Source organism: Dipodomys spectabilis, unplaced genomic scaffold, assembly GCF_019054845.1.
Source record: "Dipodomys spectabilis isolate Male_0828 unplaced genomic scaffold, ASM1905484v1 ptg000178l, whole genome shotgun sequence".
Lineage (NCBI taxonomy): Eukaryota > Metazoa > Chordata > Mammalia > Rodentia > Heteromyidae > Dipodomys > Dipodomys spectabilis.
This window is the reverse complement of record NW_024870855.1, coordinates 12,335,963-12,363,909: the sequence shown is the minus strand read 5'-3', so window position 1 is coordinate 12,363,909 and position 27,947 is coordinate 12,335,963. Positions and strand designations below refer to the sequence as shown.

The window sequence follows — 27,947 nt, the reverse complement described above, 5'->3', positions numbered from 1 at the left end:
GAAAGAGAGGAAGTTGCACAGACTTCTGCACTCTTCCCTCTCTGTGTGTTAGTCTCTTGATATTTCCTGTCTGCCTTTTGACAGCTGAACGCTGGACTGCAATATATGCTTGGCCACAGGTCACGTTTGCATTTCTTCACTTGTATTTTTACTCAGTGTCTAAAAGAAGTATGAGTCCAGAGAGACTTGGAAAACATGTAGCACGCTAGGTAATGGTAGTCTTCTTTCATGTACCCGACTCCACTGCTCTGCTTCAAAGACTCCACAAGTAGAGAAATGGGGAAAATGGAACCTTGTGGCTGTAGTATGAATGATGGAAAATGCTTGGTAGAAAAAACCTTGCAGGGCAAATCAAAACAGCATTAAAATTCCATGTTGCTCTAGCCTGAATGCCTATCATCAGGAAAACAAGCAAGAATAAATGCTTTGTGAAGATGCAGTGTGGGAAGATATGGGAAGGAATCCTTACATACTGTTAGTATGAATGTGACCTGGTGCAGCCATTATGGAACTCAGTATGAAGGTTCTTAAGGAAACTAAAACAAGAACTACTCCTGATGCCAGTCTACCACTAATGGGCCTGTATGAAGAAACATAAGTAGATAGCCTAAGCCCAGACACCTGTACACCTGTAAGTAGAGCAGCACTATTTACAATAGCTAAATTAGTGAATCAGCCTCAGTGTCCATCACCTCATTGAACAGATAAAGAAAATGTGGCATATATACACAATGGAGTAGTACTGAGTTACAAAGAAAAATTAAATTAACATCATTTGCAGGCAAATGGATAGAGCTGGATATCATCATATCCCAGACTGAAAAAGACAAATGGCCCATGTTTTCTCTCTTATGTTGGATCTACGTTAAAAAAAAATGACCCAATGTAAAATGGTGACTGTCTTGGTGGGAAGAATCAGTGGGAAAGAAGGACATACACATGTATGAAAATAGAATAATGGAGTTGCTTTTGCTTAGCATCATCTTATATGGTCACATATAGCTATTGAGCTATTCTGCTCATCTGCTAAGATTATCCTAGATGTATACTAATCATTACAAATAAGGGAGAACATGGGACCTATGTTTCTTTGGGTCTGGCTTACTTCACTTAACATGATTTTTTCCCAAGACCTTCCATTTCCTTACAAATGGGGCAATGTCATTCTTTCTGATGGAAGCATGTAATTCCATTTTGTGTGTGTGTGTGTGTGTGTGTGTGTGTGTGTGTGTGTACATTTCCTTGATCCATTTATCTACAGAGGGGCATCTGGGTTGGTTCCTTATCTTAGCTATGGTAAATAATACTGCAATAAACATAGTTGTGCTGGTAGTTTTAGTGTGGCCTTGTTTGTGGTCATTTGGGTAAATGTCCAGAAGTGGGATTGCTGGGTCATAGGAGAGCTCTATGTGTAGTCCTTTGAGAAACCTCCATACTCCTTTCCAGAGTGGCTGAACAAGTTTACATTCCCACCAACAGTATAAGCAGAATGAACTCCAAGACATGGACATGAGGTTTTTCTTTGTTGTTGTTGTTCTCAATGTACTACATAATTTCTCTGTGTGTGTGTGTGTGTGTGTGTGTGTGTGTGTGTTTTCCCCATGATAACCCCAGTTGTCACTGTATTTGATTTTAGTACCCTGGGTATTGTATATATGTTTATCTGAACTAGGGAAGGGAAGGGGAACAACAAAATGGTGAGACACAAGGCAAAGGGGAACCCTATGCAACAGAGATACTCACAAGACAATATGTTGGAAATGATCTGTACAACTTGGTAGGGGGATAGGAAAGGGAAAGGGAGGAAAATGAGGGAAGGGGTAACAAGTTAGACAAGAAATGTACTCCCTACCTTATGTAACTGTAACTCCTCTGTACATCACCTTGACAAAAAAGTTTTTTTTTTAATGGAATAATGGAACCTGTTAAAATTGTTTAAAAAGTTGGGGAGGGGTAAGAAACAAAAATAGAGCTTGGCAAGATGGCTCAAGCCTATAATCCTAGCTACTTGGGAGACAGAGATTGGTATCCCTGCTCAAAGCCAGTTTGGGCATAAAAGATTCCATCTCAATAAATAGCTGGGCACAGTGGTGCATGCCTGTTATCCAGCTACAAGAAAAGCACAGTGGCAAGCATCTGTTATCACTAGCATCATAGGAAGCCCAAGTAGGAAGATCACAGCCCAGGCCCAATACAAAAAAGGGCTGGAAGCCTGGCTCAAGTAGTAGAGAATCTGCATTGTAAGTGTGAGGCACTGAGTTCACGTTCCAGTACAGTAAGCAGGGAGGTGTGAGAAGCAAAAGTGCTTAAATTTAATCAAAGTATGTTATATGCACATTTACTTTTTTTTGGGAAAGGGGAGGGGAGGTGGGAATTCAGGGCCTGGGAACTGTCCCTGAGCTTCTTTTGCTCAAGGCTAGCACTCTACCATTTGAGTTACAGAGCCACTACTGGCTTCTTTTGAGTAGTTTATTGGAAATAAGAGTCTCATGGACTTGCCTGCCTGGGCTGGCTTTGAACTGAGATCCTCAGATCTCAGCCTCACTAGTAGCTAGAATTATAGATGTGAACCACGGGTGCCTGGCTGCAGATATATTTTTAAAACTAAAAGGAAAAAAGCTGGGCATTAGTGGGTCAAACCTGTAGTCCTAGCTACTCAGGAGGTTAAGACTTGAGGATTGCGGTTAGAAGCCAGCCCAGGCAGAAACGTCCCCATGAGACTCTTATTTCCATTTAACCACTTGAAAACTGGAAGTGGCGCTGTGATTCAAAGTGGTAGAGCACTAGACTTGAGCAAAAGAACTCAGGGGCGATGCCCCAGCCCTGAGTTCAAGGCCTCACAACTGACATATATAAATAAATACATAAATAAATGGAAAAAAGGAAAGTCTCTCCTTACATACTTTTACAGAATCGACAATCATTTAGATGAGAAAACTGTTAATCAAGATGTCAATTCCACATGTAGTTGATTACTGGTTTATGTATCACGTTAAAGCTTTAACTATATGATATTTTAGCACCAGAAAATGAGAAATTCTACTTAATACTATTTAATAATTTTTTTTTCATGAGGCTGACACAATAACCTTTTTCTCTTTGGTCCTCTGTCCCTACTAGGCACAAAACTTTTTCTTTGCCTTTGAAAATAAGAAATAAATAGTGATTTGCAGGATTCTTTCAGAGTGGTCTTAATAGGATCTTCTCAGATCTTACAAATAATATTTCAAACCATATTTTATTTTTCTCTTGTGTTCAAGATTAATGGAGTAAGCATCTGATGAAATCTTCAATCTTTAATTATTTGTACTCAAAACCTTTTTTCCCTTTATAGTTGAGGCATAATTTTTTAGGAATTACCATTAAAATGTTAGTTTTCAATCTGTTTCCTTTAGTTTTCATGATCTGTGGTAAAACTTGACCTATAGACCTGAGGGTCAATTCTAACAGCCAAAGCCTGCTTTTCCACCTCCCTCTCCCCACCCCCCTTGAAGACAAGGTTTTATTATGAAGTCCAGGCTAGTCTCAAACTTACGATCCTCCTTTCTTAGCCAAGTACTGGGATTATAGTTGTGTACCACCCCATTGGCTGTATACATCTTTAGCTAATGTGTTTCTTTTCTCTCCCAGAAATTCCCTCTGCTATGAGCTTTGATCTCTAATCTCTTTGCAGCCTGGTATGCATCGACTTTTATCATGAAACCTTTCCTAGGAAGTTCGCTGAAATTAAACACCAGTTTTCTGTGGCAAAATGGGTATCAATTTTGCCTCCCAAGCATTTGAGGACTGGAGAGATCTCATTTGAATATTAATTCTGTCACCTTCTAATTCTTTGACATGAGACAAATTATTCATGCTCAGTTAGTCATTTCATGTGTAAAATGAGACTAAAAGTTTTTTGACAAATGAGTTAGTGCAGATCATAGTCATTATGCTGGTTAAGTGTTTAGCACAAAGGGATAACAGGTGTTCTGTTTGGTAGTACTAGTTAATATTGCTTGTGGTAAGGATGATGTTGAGTATATAGTTCATGGCTAGGTCATTGATATAGCTCTGAGATTCTATTACTTTTTTTTTTTTTTTTTTTTTGCTGCAGGGGCTTTAACTCAGCCTGGGCGATGTTCTTGAGTTACTTTGCTCAAGGCTAGTGCTTTACCACTTGAACCATAGCTCCACTTCTAGCTTTTTTGGTAGTTAATTGGAGGTAACAGTGGCTTTCTTACCTGGGCTGACTTTGAACTGTGATCTTCAGATCTCAGTCCTGAGTAACTAAGGTTATGGGCATGAGCTACTGTGCCTGGTAGAGGAACTTTTCTTTATGGAGATAGATAAGAATGTCTTTACATAGCAAACAGGAAGCAAAGCTCACTTTTTTGAAGGCTTCTGGCTCTGTTCTATCAAATCCACAAAATTTTCATGGCTTTTCTGGACCATTCTTTCTATTCCCATTATCTGTAAGGGGAGCCTACGATATATATTCTGATATATGTTCTGAAATTCAAAACAGTGATTTGAAGGACTTATTTATTAATTTTGAATAATGTTTTGAGTTGATCCCTACAGGTTTCTAAACATCAGTAGCCAAGATTGAAATAATTTTTCACATACTTCACACTCAGTGTGTGAAACACTTAAGCTCGACAGACATTTATTAATATATCTCCCATATTATAGTTATTTTATAGTTGCTGGATTTACACAGATGAGTAAAGTAGGGCTTCTGCTTTTGAGTTAAGGGTTAATTTGAAACATGGAAATGGGATGTTTTAGTGGATGATATGTTCTCCAGTGACAGTAAGGTTGGAGTCTTCGGGGTCACAGGAGAGGGTAACTGAAGGGAAGACATAAATCTCAACCCATGACCTATCTCGGAAGAAAAAAATGGTTGACAGGTTTGATTCAGAGTCAGAGACCCAGCCCAAAGTGGCTTCCGTGTTGATAAGAAATAACTGCCTGTGAAGTTTAGGGGTGGCTTGATGCCCAGGTGCTAACCGTGCCTTCTGAGGCTTTCATTTACCTATGTGGCCTCTGTGATCCCAGAACTTACTGTGCAGGAAGTATAACTTTTTTTTTTTTTTTTTAAGTTGAGCTCAACTTAGGGATTTGGCTTCTCATTTGCTGTGATTTGTCTCTATAGCTTGTTAAACCCTTGCTTGGCTCTGCCACTGTGGCTAGTGGGATACGATTTAGTTTGTGTAAGCCAGAGCTTCCCCTCAGTCTTAGAATGGGGTCTTGTAGCTTGCCTTAGCATAGGAGGACAGAATGGATGGTTGGGAAGAACTGAATAAATATTCCTTAGAGCATAAAAGCGAGAGGTCTTTTTTTTTTTTTTTAAAGGAGCCATGTATTACGATGTATGTAAGAAATAGTAAGCAGTTAAGTGTTAATCTAGTATGTTCTGTGAATCTAATTATAAAAATAATAATGCAATTAAGTATTTGCCACTGCCAGACCTAGTTTCCATACACTAATTTCTAATTCTCCTAGTGAGGTACTGAGTACACTGTCTTGAAGATGAGGAGACTTCAGCCTGAGCCTGAGCTTATGGCTGATAATTGGAACTGGAGTCAGATCCAGATTATCTGACTAGAGTCAACTCCTCTGGACTTCATGGTGTATTCAGTACTTTTGCCTGGGCTGCTAAGGAAAAACAAAAAGGGTGCTAGATTTCTCTGGGGTTTGTTTTCTTTAAGCCCAGAGTTTTATCCTATCCAACTGAGTCAGTAGTGGGTCTGAATAGTCTCTGTATCTTGTTAAACCCTTGATTTGTTTGGCTTTCCCACCAGACTCTTTGATACAGTGGAGGTAGATTAGCATTTCTGAGAGGTTTGTGGATATTCTGGTGTGAGGGCCACATTGGATGCTACTGATGGTGCTGATCTGAGGGCCATATTTTGAGGACCACTTCATGGTCTTTGGGAGACTAAAGACTCTATGTTGAAATGAATATAACTTTTATTGGTATTTTTGTTGGCCAATACTTTTGTGAACTCACAGACTTTAATAATATAGATACCAGGAATATATTTGGTTACTGTAATATCCTTTTCCATACGTCAAGGTCATTCTATAAGTGTTTCATATACAAAAATATATTTAAGCATGTAATTTTTCTACAGAATGTTAATAGAAAAAGTAACATGAATACGTATATTTTCACACCTAGTTAATAGTTATAAAAGTACAACCTCTTTGATGGAGTATTTGAAGGTCAAGTTGCAGACTTTAGTATCACTTTACCCATAAATACTTTAACACACATCTTCCTGTATTTTCTCTTACATTATTACAGTACTGCTATCACAGTGAAGAAATTATTCCCCCAAGTTACCTAAAATGCAATCATATTCAAATTTCTCTACTTGTACCAATATGTCTTGCATATCTGCTTAATTTTTGGTACCAGCATCCAGTCAAGCACAATCACACATTAAAGGTTAGGTTCTGCATTATATAATACAGTAAAAGTTTTGTTTGCTGTAACAAATATCCAAACTTAATGAAGGCTTAAAGAAGGAAGATGGTTATTTCAGTTCTATTTAATCACCTGGAGATAAGGTGGTGCAGGTCTGGAAAGATGCTCTGTTTTCCTCAATATGTGACTTCATCTGAGGCCAAGACACCTGCTGTACCCCATTATAATGGAGTCAGAGAGAGAGCAGTGTCTGTACCTGAGAGATGTTCAGATAATGTCTGCTCCTGCCTCATCATGTGCTATAGTCTATAACAGAGGACCACAGGCTTTAGTTTGGATGGACATGTGTCTACTAGTATCAAGAAAGAATGGCTGTGGGTGGGAATAATATATAGTAAATAGCTATAGTAAATCCACACAGTAACTCATGTCTTTTATAACATTTCTTTTTTGAGGCATATAGAGCTAATAATTGCTCCTACAATGAATCCAGATTATCCTTTTAAAAAAATTGTTTGGTACATATCTTGTAGATGATCTGGTTACTTCCATTTGTTAGTTGTCACTGCTCACAGCTGGCAGTGTCTTTATACCTTTCTGATTTGCTGTTTTCCTCTGGGCTGGGTAAGCAGGTAATGAAAACCCTCATTTCATGATGTAATTCATGTGTCTTATATGTTCTCTTTAATCTTAAGGAGTCTGACAACCTCTAACTTTGAAGCTCTTTCTTTTTCCCCAGCTCCACTGAAGTATAATAAATAATTGAATACCTTCCATGTGTACAATGTGACATATAATAAAGTGAATTAGCATATCCATCCACCCCTTCACATAGATACTTTTTTTAGTAATGCCCCTTTCCTCCCCTTTGCTCTTCTTGTTTGCATGTGGGTACTCAGCTTCCCATTTATCCTTTCTCTATTATAATTCTTGGTACCTTACATAAGATGAGTTGATAAACTTGGAGTTCTTGTTTAGATACACTCATTTAACTAATGAGAGGGCTGAAGCTCCTAGGGATAGCAGTTTTTTAAAGTAGATTTTTGTTTATAAAAAGTACAATAGTTAGAACTATCATTAAAATAGGAATCGTTGCTCCGGATCTTCCACTTATAAAAAGTTTGCCATGATTTTACTTAAAGACCTTGTAGCTTGGATTGAACCTCTCGGAGGTATTGTTACCTTATTCCCTCTCTCTGGGAATGGTTCAGATATATGCTTACTAAATGTTCATTTATTAGACAGTATTTAATTTGACATACCACTCATACTAGTTAAGCCTGATTAGCATCTTCTATCAGTCAAGATGGGCTGAAGTATGTTGCAGTCATAAGCAAAAAATTGTCTCTTTTCCTCTGTAAACAAGTCTGTAGTCAATATGTATTCCTTTGAAAATTGCCCAACTATGTGATTGTCATTAATCAGATGTAACTATGACAATATAATCTATTTAAATACAATTTAATTTCTTTATAAGCAGAGTTACTCCTTAAATTGAAATATATGATGCATAATATTGTCATTGATACAGTAAATATGGGCTAGGGATGACTAACAACTAGGAGATTGATCTTTTCCCTTAATGAGTGGCTTAATTTTTCTCCAATACAGCTTTCCCCTGTGTGATTGGTTATGTGATAGTAACTATATCTTTCTCAGGTTAGGGAACTCGGTATCATAGAAATTATCATTATGTCAGTACATTTCATAAACTGTATCATAGTACTGATAGAGGACATGCTGTAATCAGTCTGTAGGACAGGGATCTTAACATTGATACTTTTCATTCTTAACAATGTGGGTTGTACAAAATGAATATCTAAGATAGGCCTTTTGATCTCGTGTGTGTGTGTGTGTGTGTGTGTGTGTGTGTGTGTGTGTGTGTTTGTGTTCTGAATCTAGGCCTTGTGCATTGTGCTGCACTCCCAGTGCTGTCTGTTGTCTTTGATGTCTAAGTCATTTTAAAACATGAGACTGACATAAAGGTAAGTAGTTCTAGCTGGGTGTCAGTGGCTCACTCCTGTAATCCTAGCTACTCAGGAGGCTGAGATCTGAGGATCATGGTTCAAAGCCAACCAGGGTAGGAAAGTCTATGAGACTCTTGTCTCCAGTTAACCACCAGAAGACTGGAAGTGGAGCTTGGCATAAGTGGTAGAGCGCTAGCCTTGAGCTGAAGAGCTCAGGGACAGTGCCCAGGCCCAGAGTTCAAGCCCCACAACCCCTCCCCCCCAAAAAAAGGTAAGTGGTTCTATGAAGAATTGTTTTAAATTTTGAATTTAGAAAAAAAATTTATTATAAAAAGTCATAATTGTTCTCAGTGCTCATATTGACCAAATTTTACCAATGCAGTCAAATAAAAGTAAATATACTTGAAGTTATAAAAATTGAAATGTATGTTCATTAATATCAATAAACCATTAGCTTCATTGGTTTGTAGTTTAAACTTTAAAATACTATGGGGTTGTCTTATAGGGAAAATTAACATTGACATATTTGTGGTGGATAGTGATGAATTAAGATTGTTGCTGGGCACCAGTGGTTCACACCTGTAACCCTAGCTAGTCCGAGGCTGAGACCTGAGGATTGCAGTTTGAAGCTAGCCTGGGCAGGAAAGTCCATGAGACTCTTATCTCCAGTTAATCACAGAAAAAGCCTGAAGTGGCACTGTAGCTCAAGTGAAGGAGTGCTAGCCTGGAGCAAAGGAGCTCAGGGACAGCATCCAGGCCCAGAGTGTAAGTCCCAGGACCAGCAAAACAAACAAAAACACCAAAAGAACAAATTATTTAATTTCCTCTCATTTCCTCTCATTTTAGGTCGAGACTTAATTTGCATCCAGTCTGTGGATGGGATGCTGATGGTGTTTGAGCAGGAAAGCTTTGCCTTTGGGAGGTTTCTCCCTGGTTCCCTGCTCCCTGGCCCCCTTGTATATAGTCCCCGAACAGATTCCTTCATCACTGTTTCTTCCTGCCGGCAAGTGGAAAGTTACAAGTAAGTCTGTATCTTCAACCTTTGCAGCCATGATTTTTTTTATGTGTTTGGTACTGATTAATTATTTCCCACAAAGAGCTTGAATATTGTTACAAAAGAAAAAGTGACGGGTTTCTTTGATAAAATATAACTGGGATGACTTTCACTGTCCTTAGTGTAAGTATTAAGCACATTGCTACCACATAGAAAATGCTTGAATTTATCACCCTTGTATGTAAGATATCTGAAAGGCAATGTGGTACAGTATTGGATTGGAGCAGTATTTGGAGAGAGGCCTATTTCCTTCTACCAGGCCCACTTCCTAAAATTTTTGGAACTTATTAAGATGATTTCACTAGCTGAGGACCAGGTCTTTAGCACTGTGGGGACATTTCATATTCAAACCATATCACTGTCCTTACCCTGGCTCTAAAAGAGGGTAATAATGTTCATTTTGACAAGTTCATTATAAAGATTAAGTGCATTTACATTGTATTAGCAATTATAAACAATGTAGAGATTATTTAAAGTACATAAGGAGAAGCTGGGCACTAGTGGCTCATGCCTGTAATCTTAGCTACTCAGGAGGCTGACATCTGATGATCATGGTTCAGAAGCAGCCCAGGCAGGAAAGTCCGTGATATCTCCAATAAACCGCCCAGAAAACCGGAAGTGACACAGTGGCTCAAGTGGTAGAGTGCTCGCCTTGAGCTGAAGAACTGAGGGGCAGCGTTCAGGCCCAGAGTTCAAGCCCCATGACTGATAAAAAAAAAGTTTTTAAGGAGGGTTTAGGATGCAGCTTCTTAGTAGAGCACTTGCCTATTATGTATAAGGCTCTGGGTTTGATCCCCAGAACTACAAAGAATAAAAAAGCACACAGGGGGATGTGTATAGTTTACCTCCAAGGGATTAGAGCATCTGCAGACTTTGGTATTGTAAGGAGTTGTGATGTCCCAGAGCTAGTGCCTTGTGGTGTCAGGCAGTGACTGTATCGGCATTCAATGTTCTGTGTGTGTATGTGTGTTTGTGTGTATATACATGTATACATACATACATGCATGCATGCATATATTTCAGCCCCCATATGTATATACATATATTCAGGCTACAGCAGAGCTTTGTCTGAAGCACTGAAGAGGCTTTGAGCAGAGGTGGGACTTACTTCTAAGTGAGAACCAAGTATAGAAAGGTCCTAGGAGTATATAACAGTGACTGTTTTCTTCCCTCTCTCTGCTTCCACCTCCCAGAACCTGCAGTGCCTCCTAGTACCTTGCTAAATAGGTAACAGGCTTTAAACATAAGCAATTATGGTGTTCATTTTAGTTGACTATTTTAAAAGAAGGTTTTGTTTTTCACCAGGCTTAGACTCTGGCCTTGAGTAAATATATGTATTTTCCATCTATGATAAAGACTTTTCTCTTTCTCAGCTTTTTCTCAGCCTGTTCCCTGTGTCTGACCTGCTTTTCCTTTCTTCCTTCTTTGAACATGAAGATTCTATCTGGAAGCCTCTTTGCTCCCTGAGTTCTTCCTTAATCATCTGCATAGTGTCTCATCCTCCTTAATTCATAGAGTAGCTGTTCAGCAATTCCCTTAAGTTTTTTGGTGCTTCATGCTTTCTCTGATATATAATACTTGCTTCTTGGTTTTTCTTCCTGGTCAAGTGTAATTGCCCACATGGAAGGAATTTTGTAGCCTCTGAGGAGCCTGGAACTTTTGCCTTTGAACTAAAAGCAGGCGTTCAGCAGGAAGTATATGGAGGACTGACAACATATAAAGAAAGCTTTGTTTGTTTCGGCATCTTGTAGTGCAAGTGATTGTCCCTGGCAATAGGAAGAGCTTGTGAGCTGTTACAGAAATAGCTGTCCCTGGTGTCCTCTTCTAGTAAAGTTCTTCAGGTTAAACAGCAGGGTTTTAAAATCACCTGCTACACCCCTGAGGTGATAACTATGTTTTACTTGCAGATAACTGATCAGAGGGTTTGCTGCTGCCCTATAGTCAGGGCTCCTTGCTGCTATGTTATGCTCTATGTGGAAGGGCATTGAATTCTGTGCTGGGGTCTGACTGCTGTGCTCCAGGGATCCAAAAGCACCATACTCTTTTGGATGTGCCCTGTTTGTGTTCTGAGAAGGTGTCAGGCCTATCCCAAAGTCTTTCTGTACTGGCTGGCTCAGCAGCCTCCAAAGGAAGGCTTTTTCTTCAGTTTCTATCACTGAACTCATATGAGTGGTAATTAAAAATTCCAAGTGTATTCTTTATTTCAACTTTCTAAGTCTGCTTGAAATTGTTTTGTTTGGGGACCATATTTTTGTTTAGATTATTGGCCACAATTAAGAGGGTAAAATACATGCAATTGTGAGTTTGTTGTCACTAAGTTTACTGTCTGGTGTGTTAAAGTAATGAAATACTCTTGTGAGTTGTCTTCCAGAAAGACAAATGGTTCATCCTTGGAAACCAGGTGTCAGTTTTGGCTGAGTCTCTGCCTGCTATTTTGACGTTAACGAGGCCACTTTTAGGGGCTCTCATACCCTCAGATGAAATAATAACTGCAGTTACATTTATAGTTACATAAGAAACATCAAATAACTCAGGGAGGTTTGGATTTTGCAACTATCTCATTAATATCCATAGCATCCTTGGTAGGGTAGCACCTGATGGTTAGTTAATTGCCTGAGGTGAGACCTACGGCAGGACTCGCTTTGAGGGGCTGTTAACTGTCTCTGTTACAGTGAGCTGGATAGGAAGTTGGAATGCAGTGTCTAATATTTGATCCTTTTGGAAGCAGAGATTTTGAAGGTCAGACTCAGATGATGAAGAGACTTTTGCTGTAGCCACCTTTGGAGTTTTTTTAGTATGCTTTTACCAGGCTGGGATCTTCTCCCTGCCACCTTTTCTGTCTCATTTCCCGTGACTCACTCTTCCTTGCCCACATACCTCAAGCCCTCCTGTGGCCTTTCATGTCTCTTTTATGGCTACATGCCTTCACATGTGCTGTTGCCCTTGCCAACAGGCTACTTGTCTCTTTACCAGTATAGCATCTTCTTTTTTTCAATGGTGTTGTTTGAACTCAGTTCCTTGTGCTTGCTAGACTGAGACCCTATTGTTAAGACATATCCAGCTCTCTCTTTCACTGTTGTTGTTGTTGTTTTGTAGGTCATGGGGCTTGAACTCTGGGCTTGGGTGCTGTCCCTGCACTCCAGCTCAAGGCGAGCACTCTACTGCTTGAGCCACAGCACTACTTCTGGTTTTCTAGTGCTTTTTTTGTTTTTATGGGGGGGGGGGGTCCTGTCGTGGGGCCTGAACTCTGGGCCTGGGCACTGTCCCTCAGCTCTTCAGCTCAAGGCTAGCGCTCTACCACTTGAGCCACAGCGCCACTTCCGGCTTTTTCTTTTTGCTTATGTGGTGTTGAGGAATCGAACTCAGGGCCTCATGCATGCAAGGCAAGTGCTCTACCACTGAGCCACCTTCCCAGCCCTTCTAGTGGTTTTTATTGGAGATAAGAGTCTCACAGACTTTCCTGCCCAGGCTGGCTTTGAACTGTGATCCTCAGATCTCAGCCTCCTGAGTAGCTAGGATTACAGGCGTGAGCCACCAGTGCCTGGCTTCACTGGTTATTTTTAAGACAGGGTCTTGCTTCATGCCAGAGCAAGCACCTGAGCAATAATCAACTACTTTAAGGCTTCCCTTCATTGCTGGGTTAAGGTGTGTGCCACCATGTTCTGTTTCCCTTAGCAATAACAGTCGGCCTGGGCAGTCCTGGTCATACAATCCTCCCCTCTCACGGATGTATACTATTTCTTTGCTCAGCTATAGGTTGAGAAGGATCTTTTGAACTTTTGTGCCTTGAACTGCAATCTTCACTTTCTTAGCCTATGGTTATAGGTGTGAGTTGCCAGTGCCAGTGTGATAAATTTTTACTCATCTTTTGAAACCTAGCCTTCTCTTCCTGAACTTCTATTGCAAGCACATCTCCTACACAACTCCTTGCTTCTGTCACCAGCTTCCTCAGGATGTGTGCCTACTCTCTGTGAGCACAGGCACTCTGAGCTGTGCCTACTGGCTGTATCTGAATCCACATCACACACGTGGAAGGGCTTAAGTCCAGAGACTTGATTCTCCATTGTTGTCCCTAGAGTAGCTCCCTTCTGCATGCTACATACAGAGGGAATGGGCTGCAGGTATTAGCTGCCAGCCTGGTAAAATCTATCTTATTTCATTCTAGCATCTTGATGAAATTAGAGCTTTTTTTAATCATTATTTTTTTTTCTTGATTGAGATAAAATGGCTTTAGAGTTACTGTTTGCCTTAGTGTATTTTGTAACACTAGAACTGAATATCCAAGGCTGGGTATTTTTTAAATGCAGTTTATTTCTTACAGTTCTAGATGTTGGGAAGTCCAAGATTATTAGTCCACCCTCTCATGAGACCATTTATTTATAACGTTTTCCCATGACATGCTTCAAATGTTTAATTTGTGCTTTTTTTTTTTTTTTTTTTTTGTGCCAGCACTGGACCTAGACCTCAGGGCCTGCGCACTTTCTCAGAGCTATTGTCACTCAGGACTAGTAACCTCAGATCCACTTGCATCTTTTTGGTAGTTAATGGGAGAGAAGAGTCTGCAAAGAGAAGAGAAACTGTGATCCTCAGATCTCAGCCTCCTGAGTAGCTAGGATTAAGGCATGAATCACTGACATCTGGCTACATTTGTACTTTGTAGAATTATTTACCCCTTTTCCATCTGTTTTGTACAGGTACCAAGTACTTGCTTTTGCAACAGATGCAGATAAAAAGCAGGAGACTGAGCAGCAAAAACTTGGTTCTGGAAAAAGACTAATTGTAAGGCCTTTGTTAAAATGATTTCAGTAATTTCCTATCTAATAATGTTTGTTAAGAATAAGAATTCCTGGGAAAAGGGCTGGGAATGTGGCTTAGTGATAGAGTGCTTGCCTAGCATGCATGAAACCCTGGGTTCAATTCCTCAGTACCACATAAAGAGAAAAAATCAGAAAAGTGGTGTTGTGGCTCAAGTGGTAGAGTGCTGTTCTTGAGCAAACGAAGCTCAGGGACAGAGCTCAGGCCCTGAGTTCAAGCCTTGGGACTGGCCAAAAAAAAAAATTTCTGGGAAGAAAATCAGAAATATGTTTTATTCATTTCTGTTTTGTATGTACTATTATGTCAATGATATAAAAATTTAATATTGGCTGTATGATTTACTGATGATTAAATTTAACTTGCAAGGTAAATACAGTAGCTTTTTGAAAATTAAGTTTATTTTAACTGATAAATGAAAGCATAAAATCTCATATTAATGCTATACTTTGTGATGTTTTGAAATATGTGTACATTGTTTATGTTTAAATAAGGTTAGGCAAATTTACCTTCTCAAACTTTCACCCTTTTTTATAGTGAGAATAGTCAAAGCCCTTCCTTTCTTCCAGCTTTTGGGGCACACAGTACCTTACTGTTAGCTATAATCACCATGCTGTTCAGTAACACACAACTCCTTCTCATTCTGGTCTAACTGTAATTTTTCTATAACTAAGTAAGTTATTGTCTAATTAGCTTGATGCTTCCTCCCCAAATAGCGGTTTTTTAATAGAAGTTTTTCAGAGAAGCAGAAGTCTTTTTCATGAGTATTTTTGAATCACTGAATTCCTAATACTGTTTGGTAAGAGATGGTATAAAACCTGCTGGGGTCTATAAAATACCAGATCTCAAGACAGAAAACAAACAGAACTCAAAAAGGAAGTGAAGGAAAATTTACTTTTGTGTTTTGATTAAAGCAGCTAGTTAAATTAATTTGCATTTAATATGAAGATGGACTGAACTTTTGTGTTCTTAGCTACTAAGTTAACCTGGGGTTTTGCTTTGCAGGTGGATTGGACTCTAAATATTGGAGAGCAAGCCCTGGATATATGCATTGTCTCTTTCAGTCCATCAGCATCTTCTCTTTTTGTCCTTGGTGAGAGGAACCTCTTTTGCCTCAAGGATAATGGACAGATTCGCTTCATGAAGAAGCTTGACTGTAGCCCAAGTTGTTTCTTACCATACTGCTCAGGTGTGCAGAGTTTTCTTTTATCTTTTCCATATGTCAAGGGTATGTTACACATACTAGAGAAAGCCAAACTCATGCACATGTTTTAAACATCCAGGAAAACAGTTTTATACTGAACAACTAATGGAAATTTTAACTTTCAGTGCTAGAAGAGAAGTTTGATAGAACACATATATTTGGTTTTGTCAGTTACCTTGCTTTGTAGAAAATGACATGTAGAACTTGCCTTTAGCATGTATTAATTTGTTCCATAATTGGGTGTTCATGCTTCCGAGTGAGCATCACTTATGAACAGAGCAGTGATGTCTGATAGAATGACTTTATAAGACGGCTTAGAAAGTCATTAGATTAAATGTTAATGAAATTTATACTTTCTGGTTGAAATGTAAACATGTTAGTTGTTATCTAAACTTTTCAAATTTGTAAAATGACTTGTTTCTTTTTGCTATGGATAGCTTGAAGTTGTAAAATACTTTTTCTTTTTGAAAAATAATTTTTATTACCTAAAAATCTGTATGTGTTAAAATTAAGATGTTAATGTCATAAGTCATCTTAAAGATATATAATGTACAGTTTCCCTTGCCTGTTTTCTTACTTTCTGTGTCTTCAACCCACAGTTTCTGAAGGAACGATCAATACTTTGATTGGAAACCATAGTAGCATGTTGCAGATTTATCAGGATGTGACACTGAAGTGGGCTACTCAGCTCCCTCATGTACCTGTGGCAGTAAGAGTTGGCTCATTGCAGTAAGTGGTTGATTTTAACAGATTAAAGGATCTTAGCCAAGGAATTCTCTAGAAGCCTTGTGAAATAATGTCAAGTGAATTTACAAAAAAATGACATGAATATAGTGTGAATGTCAGTAGCAGAAGTTAAGAGAGAAGTATGGCACGGTGCCAGTGGCTCATGCCTATAATCCTAGCTACTCAAGAGGATGAAATCTGAGGATTGTGGTTCAAAGTCAGCCCAGGCAGGAACAGAAAAGTCCATGAGACTCTTATCTCCAATAAACCACTCAGAAAACAGGAAGTGGTGCTATGGCTCAAGTGTAGAGTGCTAGCCTTGAGCTGAAGAGCTGAGGGATAGCTCCCAAGCCCAGAGTTAAAGCCCCAGGACTGACCTCTGAGAGAGAGAGAGAGCGAGAGAGAGAGAGAGAGAGAGAGAGAGAGAGAGAGAGAGAGAGAGAGAGAGCGAGAGAGAGAGAGAGAGAGAGAGAGGGAGGAGGATGTAAGAATACCTTAATTAGTGTCACTATTTAGTTTCATTTCATATTTGTGTGTCTTAGGTAGAGATTATTTGTTGGTAGGACATATGGGTATTATATTGTTCATAATGTTTCAACTTGTTTCATACCTTATTACAATGTGTAACTGGCTACTGATCATGTGTTGAAGTAGTTTAGATGTTTAATAGGACTTTTTAAAATGACAGATCAAATCTATATTTAGCATTAAACTTACAAAATTTGACAAATAGCTGAGAAATGGGAAACCATTTCTCAGTGAGTGATTTTTCAAGGTCATTGGTATAATGGCAAGATCCTGAAAAACTATTCAACATCTCAAATTCCGGAATTGAAAATCTCAGCTAGTGTCTAAAACACAACTTTCTCCAAAGCTCCATGGATTTCCTCATCTGTTCAGTTTTGTTTATTTTAATATCTTACTGAACATACAATGATATCTTCAGTGACACCAAGGGGTCAATACTAATACTGTTGAAGTTCAGTAAGGGCCATTCATATTTGTACTAGTGGGTCATCTAAAGCCATGTTGTAAAACAAGAAATAACTGTTTGGAAAACACTGTATTTTTGAAAGAAGTTACATCCCTATGTTTTATGAGAGTGGATTGTCTTAAGTAGAATTGATGTGCACTTACACTTGGTCAATTTTTATCTGTAGAGTAATTGAACAAGTTGAAATTGGTTGTTACAATGTTCACCATCTGGTGTTCTCAAATCCACTATACCGACTATTGGCATGCTGCATCAGACTGACTTAGCAGGGTTTAGAACAGGAGTCATTTCTTGTCAGCAGTGTGTGGTCAGGTGATTTTCTTCTGAGGGAGCAATTTTTACTACAGTCTGTATGTCCATACAAGTGCTGTTCTCTTTGGCCTAACAAGTGACATCTCAGGTACAAGAAGAATGACCCACACCTGTGTGTATGTGGCCCATCTTGGCTCTTCTGCTCCATGTTCTTCAGGAGCTAGTGTCTTTAATCTTAAAAGTCACATAGTTTCTGTGTATTTTGGGCATATGAGAATGATGGAGAGAATGACTTCTGGAGAGTATTTCATTGATATACTTAGCATATGTACACATTGCATAAATATGAGACTTTCAAGGCACTTTGTTTACTCAGAAGTGTAAACATATGGCTTCTTAGTGGATATGTATTGTTAATTTATAGTTTCTAATCCACATGTAGTTTACAGATTAAGGATCTAGTAATAACTGAAGCTAGAATAAAAAATTAAATTTTTGTTGGGTGCCAGTGGCTCATGCCTATAATCCTAGCTACTCTGGTGGCTGAGATCTGAGGATCACAGTTCAAAGCCAGCCCAGGCAGGAAAAGTTGGTGAGGCTTCCATTAACCACCAGAAAAACCAGAAGTGGAGCTATGGCTCAAAGTGGTAGAGCTGTTAGCCTTGAACAAAAGAGCTCAGGGAAAGCGCCAGGCTCTGAATTCAAGTCCCACACCAACCAAAAAAAAAAAAAGTTCCACATAGTACACATATGATGCTTACATTAAAGGTAATGTGTATTCTAAGTAGTAGAACTCTAGGTAAATTAAATTGTATTCTAGGTCCTTACATGTATGAGAGGACCTTCCTGTTTCTCGGCTTTTTCCATCTTAACTACAAACAGTAAGATGTGATAATTTCAGTAGTATTTTCCAAAACTAATACATAAAATAAATACCAATTATTTAAAGGGTTTATTGTTTTTAATAGGCCTTAAAAGGTTAAGAAGATTTTTGAAGAGATTTTAGTGTAATTTTTTTATTACTGAGGTAGCTGCAACATATTTATATTTAGAAGTTATCACTCAAAATTATAAACACTAGAAGAACTTTTCTCATGCTTTTAATTAAGTTTAGGATTAAACCTTTTTGGTACAAATTTTCTTGGCTAAGTGTTTCTTTGTATAGGAAATTGTAGCTCTTTTGATTTCTTTCAATGATTAACAGCACAAGGAGTTGTGGAGAACGAAAGAAGAGAATCCTACCATATTTAGTATAATTTTTTTCTTTCTCTTCTTGTACCTTAGTTGTTCATTTGAACAAGTTATTTTTGTCAATCCTATTGAATAATTTTTAGGACTAAAATGTGTCATTTTTGATGGTCATCATTACTTGCATGCATATATTCCCATTGTTTTATTAGATGATGTGTAGATCTTACACTGCTTAAAGTGAAAAAGCAAAAGAATCAATTTATAATGTCCCTGTGCCATGTGTCAAAGCTATCATTGGCACATGGTCTACCTTTGGTCTGCTCCTTTTCTTAAATTGTTGACTGTTTCATCGATAAGTGTTTTCATCACTAGCAGTCATTACATAAGTAAATTAAAGTAAATTAAAGAGCCATATCTCTATTTCTGTTTGTCATTTGGGTCATAGCTCTCACAAAATTCTTATGAAAATTAGAACTCTGCTTGGCCTTATGTTTTCACTATCATTTTGTTTTTTAATGCAATAATGTAAAATACAGTGTCTTCCATACTTATGAAGAATGTAACTAATTACAGTTCCTGATTGTTTGGTTTTGTTTCATTATATAGCAAATCTGCTTGATTTGCCTTCCAGAAATCTTAAAAATGCTGTATAGTCCAGGAGGAGGAGTGGCACTTCAGTGCTGGCTGGTTAAATGATTTTCTGTTTTACAAATTGAATGTCTTTTGGCACAATTCTACTCACCACATATTTCCTCTGGATAACTTTTTCAGTTTATTTTCACTGAGGTAGTGGATATCTCTTAAAATATCTCTTAAAAAATCTCTCTTCAATCTTATTGTCACTGAGATAGTAGGTATCTCTTTTTCAGGGCTGGAAATGTGGCTCAAGTGATAGACTTCCTGCTTAGCAAGTGTGAGGTTCTGAGTTAAAACCCTAGTTCTTCCAAGAATATCAGAAACAACAAACCTATGCTGATGGATAAAGGAGATTTGTGTTTTGGGTTTTTGACTGTCTAAAACAGCAGGCATGTGCAGGGACTCAGTGGTTCAGGAGAGCACAGCCCTGCGGGGAAAGTGCTTTTCTTTTTTCTCTAGTTATAAAAGGCTTTGACTGTCACTAAGTACATACCTTCTTTTGTCCTGGAGATTACTTGTGTCAGGTTAGCAGCTACTTTCACCATTTTTGAGAGTTCCATGTAATTTTATATCTTTGCAAGTAGTGGGCCTTTGTCATAACTGGAATTTGCTTCCATGGTTTTACTTTATTCCATATGTCTATTTCTCAGAGAAAAAAAGATTATGTTTTCTTCGTTGTTTATTAGAGAATACAAGTGGGATTAAAAGGACTTTTTTAGGGTGATGATAAATTTACATGTTTATAATCTTCATAGAGGATTGTGATGAGATTGATCATGTATATCTGTGTGTGTGATCCTGTAAGTATTTGTGTGTATGTTTATTATTTAGGCCTAGCATCCACATATGAGAGGAAAAACTGTGACCTTTGAGCCTTAATATGATGGGCTCCTGCCCATCCATTTCCCTACAAATGACATAATCTCAATTATCTTTAGGACTGAATAATATTATGTTGTATGTCTAAACTATATTCTTGCTCTATCTATCAGTTGTAAGGCATCTGGGCTGTTTAAATGGCTATGGTGTTGTTTTTAGTGCTGTAGTGAACATGGTTGTGCAGGTGCCTCTATTATATCCTGACTTATAGTCCTTCAGATAAATCTCATGCTGGATTCATGAAAGTTTTAGTTTTAGTGTGTTTTTCTCTTTTAAAAAAGTTTATTGTCAAGGTGATGTACAGAGGAGTTAGTTATGTAAGGTAGTAAGTACATTTCTTATCTAACTTGTTACCCTCTCCCCCATTTTTCTTCCTCACCCCCCCACTCCTTTCTTACCCCCCCCCCCCCCGTTGTACAGATAATTTCCAACATATTGTCTTGTGAGTATCACTGTTGATTAGGTTCTCCCTTTGTTCTTTGTCTTATCATTTTGTTGTTCCCCTTCCCTTCCCTAGTTCATATAAACGTATATACAATTCCCAGGGTACCAAAATCAAATACAGTGACAACAGGAGATAAACTATAGGAGTAAAACACAAAACAAAAAAGAAATCACGTAGTACATTAAGAATAACAACAACAAAGAAAAACCTCTTGTGTCCATGTCTTAGAGTTCATTTTGCTTAGCATCATCTTGTATGGCCCTATATACATAGCTATTGAGCCATTCTTCTCATCTGCTAAGATTATCCTGGATGTATGCTAATTGTTACAAGTAAGGGGAACCATGGGACCTTGAAGTAAGCCAGACCGAAAGAAACATAGGTCCCATAATTTAGTTTTAGTTTTAAGAGGACCTTCCATACTAATTTCCATAGATGTTGCACTATTTATGGTGTATTAGAGTTGATTTTTTTCCCCCTACAACCTGTCCAGCTTTTATTTATTCTTGTCTTTTTTTTTTTTTCTTTTTTGGTCATTCATGGGGCCTGAACTCTGGGCCTGGGCACTATCCCTCAGCTCTTCAGCTCAAGGCTAGTGCTCTACCACTTGAGCCATAGCTCCACTTCCGGATTTTTCTGCTTATGTGATGCTGAGGAATTGAACCCAGGGCCTCATGCATGCAAGGCAAGCACTCTTCCACTGAGCCACCTTTCCAGCCCCTATTCTTGTGTTCCTGATAATGGTCATCTGACTGAAGAGATGAAATCTCAGTCATCTTTATTTGTGTTTCCTTTATGGTCAGAGATGTTGAACATTTCTCTATGTTTTTATTGGCCCTTTGTATTTTTTCTTTTCAGAAGTGTCTGTTCAGTTCCTTTGCGTATTTATTAATTGAGTTTTTGATTCTTTGGGAATTTAGTTTTTTTTTGAGCTTTCTATCTTTGGTTTTCTTAGAGGAAATGATTTCAATTTTTATCTATTTAGTATGGCTATAGGTTTATCATATATAACCTTTATTATCTTGAGGCAAGGTCTATTCCTAGTTTCTTTGGAGCTTTTGTCATAAAAAGATGTTGGATTTTGTCAAAGACTTTTACTGAATCAATTAATCACATGATTCTTGTCGTTAATTCTATTTGATTTTTGTTTTGTTTTGTTTTGTTGGTCATGGAGCTTGAACTTGGGGCCTGGGTGCTATCCCAGAGCTTTTTTGCTCAAGGCTAGCATTCTACCACTTTGAGCCTCAGCACAACATCCATTTTTCTGGTAGTTAATTAGACATAAGAATCTCATGAACTTTCCTGGTTTTGCTTTGAACTGTGATCCTCAGATTTCAGACTCCTGAGTAGCTAGAATTACAGGCATGAGCCACTGGCACCTGACCCTCAATTCTATTTATATAATGTTAATACATTGCTACCTCTCATTCTTAAACCATCTGAACCATCAAGAGATACTCAGATGTCACCAGCCCATAGAAGAGCATAACAAAAATGTCTAGGCAGTAGAAGACTACAGGGTTTGCTTTCTTAAAGACTTTAACTAGGTTTATACAGTAAGTCATAGAAACAAAATATTTGTCTTACATAGTATTTATGTTTCTAAGATGGTAATCTCCTATGATGTGTATGTAATCTTTAGCAGTGTCCAGTTGCAAGTATTTGGGGAAGAAGCTCCATCTCCAACTGAGGTTTTTCCAGGGGATTAGTTTATTGAATGGGCCTTTCTTTGTTTCATGTAAGGACCATTCTTAATCAATTTCTTCATAGTTAACAGTTAGGTGTCGTATTCCATGAATGTTGGTGTGTGATTGAATGGTGGAGAAATGTGTGAAAGAGTGATCTGTAAACAGGAGCCTCATTTAGAAGTAGGTTGAAGATGTGCAACTGCAGTCTATTGATACTTTGCCCATGATATTTGGGTAGTTAAAAATTTCTTTTGCTTTTTTTTAATTTAATTTTTTTGTCAAGGTGATGTACAGAGGGGTTACAGTTGCATATGCAAGGTAATGAGTACAATTCTTGTCAAAGATTGTTATCCCCTTGGTTTTTCTCCCACTTTTCCTCCTCTCTACCTCCCCTACCCCCAAGCTGTAAAGTTCATTTGCAACATATTGTTTTGTGAGTATTGCTGTTGCATTGGTTTACCCTTTGCCTTTGTGTCACCATTTTGTTGTTCCCCTTCCCTTTCCTAAATCAGATAAACATATATACAAGACACAGGGAACCGAAATCAAATACAGTGACATCAGGGGATAGACCAAAGGAAAAAAGAAAAAAGAAATAACTTCACACAGTGTATTAAAAACAACAAGAACAGAGAAAAACCTCTGTTTCTATATCTTGGAATTCATTTCGATTAGCACCATCTTATATGGTCCATATATACATAGCTATTCTGAGCCTCTACTAGGACTATCCTAAACATAAACTAATTATTACAAATGAGGGAAACTATGGGACCTATGTTTCTTTGGGTCTGGCTTACTTCATTTGATATGAGGAACCAACTCAGATGCCCCTTAGTAGATGAATGGATTAAGAAAATGTTGGTATATATATATCCACAATGGAATTCTGTGCTTCCATTAGAAAGAATGCCATCACATCATTCGTAAGGAAATGGAAAGACTTGAAAAAAAACTTTTTGGCCTTAAGCATTTGTTGTTGTTAAAACTATGACCTAAAACAGGGGTTTCAATTTTATGGAAATTTAATTTATTTTTGGCAAGACTGTCTTCTTTTATACAGGTAATGTGTTTACTTATAATACTTTTATTTATTTAGGTCAAACATTATACTAACTTCTCATCTGTTAGCTATAGATAATATATCCTGAAAAATCTAAGATCCATATTTAATAAAGGCCATTAGTGTAATTGGAATTTCTTATATGCACAATTAATATTTACTATGCTAATAAATGTCTGAACAATTGCTTTAGAGGATAGAGGCTTCAAAAGAGTTTTTTTTTTTATCATTGACTTCATTTTATGTCAGTGGCAATGAGTTGAAGTATTTTTATAAACAAAATTTCTTATATCACTTTCTAAACATTTTATTTTATTTTTTTTAATTTAATTTAAAATTTTTTTGTGAACATACTGTACAGAGGGGTTACAATTACATGGGCAGGATAATGCGTACATTTCTTATCAAGCATTGCAGCCTCCTCCTTTGTTTACCCTTCACATCCCTTCCCAGCCTCCCCCCACACCCCCACCCAATCCCCCCCCCAATCCCCCCCCCACCAACGTTGTAAAGCTCGTCTAAACATTTTATTTTTAACTTCTAATGCATTATGTTACAGTTGCACTTGTCTATTTTGTGTAAAAACATTTTATGTTCCAAGCTTATAGACATCAATAGCCACTTAAAATATATTATTGTAAGAAAATAAAACCAGAAAGTAATTGCAAAATAAATTGATATAATTACCACATGATGCTGATGCTTTTGAGAAAAGCTTCAGTGCTTTGATGATGAAATAGAGAGACAGAGGACTCAGTAAGAATAACGTGTGATTATTGCAAGAAATAGACCAACAGAGCACTGAACAGTGTCATACCCTGGAAATCATCCTTCCATTGTTTCTGTTGATTTTTTTCACCAATGATTTTGTCTTTCATAGTGGGTAGTGAACCTAGCACTTGCCAGCACTCTACAATTGAGCTCCATCCCCAGGCCTTGGGTTTTTCTTTTTTCTTTTTGCCAGTCCCTGGCCTTGCATTCAGGGCCTGGGCTCTGTCCCTGAGCCTCTCTCTCTATGCTCAAGGCTAGAGCCATTTGAGCCACAGCACCACTTTCCCACTTCTAGATTTTTCTGCTTATGTGGTACTGAGGAGTTGAACCCAGGGCTTCATGCATGCTAGTCAAGCACTCTTCCACTAAGCCACATTGCAAGCCTGCCCTTGAGTTTGTTAGAAAAGGTTTTGCTATGGAGCTTGGGATGGTCTTGAACTTTGATTTTTCTGCCCCAGATTTCCAAGGTCTGGGATTACAGGCATCACTACCATTCATGTTACAAATAACCTTTTTTTAAAGTTACACAATTTCATTCAGTATAAAGTGTAAGTATAGGAAGTTTATAATAAAACTTAAGTATCGTTTAGGTTATATAAGGCCAAGTATATTGTATTATGTATGTTTTCTTTCCTGTTGTTTCTTTCTTTTGCCTGTTTGTCTAGAGTTGTATCTAATTTAATCAGTAAATAGAACCTGTCCTGTAAACCATTGGGTCATAGATTCTATATACTTTTAGTTACTATAATTATTAGTGCATAATGTATCCAGTTTTCTCAACATCTCTTTTGTTTATTTCTATTTATTTATTGTTTGTTTTTTGAGACAGGGTGTCATTATATAGCCTAGACTGGCCTGGAATGTGGGGGAGAGCCTCCTGTCTCACCCTCCCAAGTGATGAGATGATAGGCGTGTACCACCTCACAGCTGTGTTTCTTGTTTAAACTCCTCATCAGTGTTTTTCTCTGTGAACAGATCTGAGCATAATTTTACATGTGGCCTTAATCTGCTAGAAGCATTTTCACATTACCTTGTTGTTTTCAGTATGTGTATGTGGGGCACAAGTTGCATTGCCATACTGTGGGTGTATTTTAAAGTTCTCCTGTTTCAAGTAGTCTAAAACCTACAGAAGCATAAAACAGTATATACTTTTTAGGAATCCACAATAAGTAATTTATATTATTGTGTTAAACTTGGATCTGACCAATTAATAGTAATGAGACTTCATTTAAATATCTTCTCAGTTAAAATGTTTACTTTCATTAACAGGATCAAATTTCAGTGTCCTATCCTTCTGTCTACATCTGTATGTCTGTGCATCTATGATCTATTTGTTTGTGTGTATATATGCATTGTGAATGTGTGTATATATGTGCATGCATGTACAGATGAATGTGCACATATGTGTGCATATGCATGTATGTTTGTTTTCTTTCTCTTTCCCAGTTGCTTGGGTGGACTGGTGTGAGAGCTGGAGAAGGGAGGGAGGCTCTAGTGGCTGCTGTTGGGGGAGGTAGTGGCATTGTTAACAAACAGCATCTGTACTTGGCTTTGGTAATGCAGCTGACCCTTTTAGCTGCTGGGTACCCCAGCTGTAAGTAGCAGTCTTCACAGTGATAGTTTATGTTATGTTCTTACCAAATAAATCACATTTAGAAGCTTTTATGCTCTCATAGTCATGCTTGTATATTAAAAAGTCTATGCATGAAAAACATAAAAATGGATTTATATTCATGAAGTCAAATTCGATTTTCTAGATAATGACCAATTCATCTAGAAATTCAGATGGTTGCTTTTAGTGTTCATCTATATAAATGGACCTAATCAAAAAAGTAAGCTGTGCCGTGATAGTTTGTGCTCCGATGCAAATGGTACTTGATGATAAGTTTACTTTGTCTAATGTTTTTCTAAATAGTCTCTTCTTTTCCTAAGTAGAACTTGCTCTAGTTGGAATTAATATATGTTAGAATGAGACTAGAATGATCCTTTATACATTTTATCTAGGAGCCTTAGGTTAGCATCAACTGAACATATTGAACACTTGAAATGTAATTGTAAACAGAATATAGAGATATGACATAATCTCACAGATGTCTACCATTAAGGCAGGCAGTGCTAGAGTTATTTCAATGATGTTGGAGCTAACATCAGACTCAAGGAAACCTAAATTCAGAGGAACTTGGTTCCTCTGGATGTTGGACAATGAGAAAGACATGGATTTGCAGTGATGTTCAAGAATAAAATTCTTTTTTCCGGCTATGGAGTGTATAACTGTAATCCCAGCACTCCTAGGTGACATGACAAGATCATCTCCAATGAATAAGAAAAGACATCGATAAAATTCTTAACCATAATTTCTTGGTCTTTTTGCCTTAGACCCTTCTATTCACGCACAACTTTTAGTACTTAATTTTAGGCTCTAAATGGGAAAATGCTGAAAAGTATTTTTTAAAATGATATGCAGAGACCACAGACTATTTGAAAAGCATTTGAAAAGTGGACAGAAATAAGAGACTATTTTTTTTAAAGCTAATGTGATACCTGAAATTTGAACTTTAGTTCTGCTTTCCTGCCTTAATGACATTTCATTCCCCTCCATTTTTTAAAGATTTCTGCAGAGATTTTCCTATCCCACCATATTAGTTTATAAAAGTAGTATACTTGGGAGGATGGGAGAGAGAAAGGGCTGTGGGGAGGTGACATGACCATAGTATGTTTCTTGCAAACTGAGCTTCCTTGGCTTATACAGTTAATAGATGCGTATAAAAAGCAGTCGATGGTCCTTTTAGTTTGTAAAATAAAAATCTCTCCAGATTATATTGGAATAGTATGACTTTCCATTTTAGACAATACTGTCATTAATGAGAAGCTATGAAAACCACAACACATCTAGAGGAGACAGATAAATCGAGAAAAGTCTATTTGGACACATACTGTTCTGATGTTTAACCACTGCACTGGCAACTGTTTTATATAGTCTGTTGGAAAAAATAGTTCAGAAAATACTATAATTTAATTAATTTTTTTTTAAATTTGTCGGTTGTGGGGCTTGAACTCTGTACCTATCCCTCAGCTCTTCAGCTAAAGGCAAGCGCTCTACCACTTGAGCCACAGCGCCGCTTCCAGTTTTTTGGTGGTTTATTGGAGATAAGAGTCTCATGGAGTTTCTTGCCTGGGCTGGCTTTGAACCAGAATCCTCAGATCTCAGCCTCCTGAGTAGTTAGGATTATAGGCGTGAGCCACCAGCCCCCGGCTAAATTTTTAAATTTATGAGTGACCTTTTTCTCCCCTTTTTGGTTGTGGGGCTTGAACTCAGGGCCTGGGTGCTGTCCCTGAGCTCTTTTGACCAAGGCTAGTATGCTGTCACTTTGAACTACAGTGCCAATTCTGGTTTTCTAGTGGTTAATTGAAGATAAGTCTCATGGACTTTCCTGCCTGGGCTGGCTTTGAACCTCAGTCCTCAGCTTCTTGAATAGCTAGGATTACAGGTGTGAGATACTGGTACCCAGTTTATATGAATGACTCTTGAAAATAGTTTTATGAATGTATCTTGGTGTTCATGTCTTAAGTTTCAGAAAGAGGGATTACATATATAAGCCATTAGAATCTAATTCTTGAATAGGTGACATTTAATCACATTTCAATACCCAGTTTATTTAAGTATTTACTCACAGTCACAAATTTTGTCATGTTCTCACTTTGGATTTGTGATTGGAAATTCTTTTGAAGTCAGGGACTGACCACCTGTTCCACTGAGATCCCAGGCATGGAACAGAGCTAAATGGACCAACTTCTCATTAAATCGGACCTCTGACCCAAACTCAGCATTTGCTCAGCTTGCCAGAGATAA

General features: G+C 37.9%; 1 protein-coding gene across 5 annotated transcripts in view; it reads left to right on the top strand.

Annotated features, from left to right (window-relative positions):
• Bbs9 (Bardet-Biedl syndrome 9) overlaps window positions 1–27,947 on the top strand; it is a 319,067-nt gene that overhangs the window by 64,722 nt on the left and 226,398 nt on the right. For all 5 annotated transcript variants that reach the window (XM_042695124.1, XM_042695122.1, XM_042695125.1 and 2 more), the window contains exons 6-9: window positions 9,229–9,403; window positions 14,131–14,215; window positions 15,254–15,437; window positions 16,052–16,181. In XM_042695124.1, the coding sequence (XP_042551058.1) occupies window positions 9,229–9,403; window positions 14,131–14,215; window positions 15,254–15,437; window positions 16,052–16,181 (574 nt within the window). The remainder of the gene's footprint in view (window positions 1–9,228; window positions 9,404–14,130; window positions 14,216–15,253; window positions 15,438–16,051; window positions 16,182–27,947) is intronic.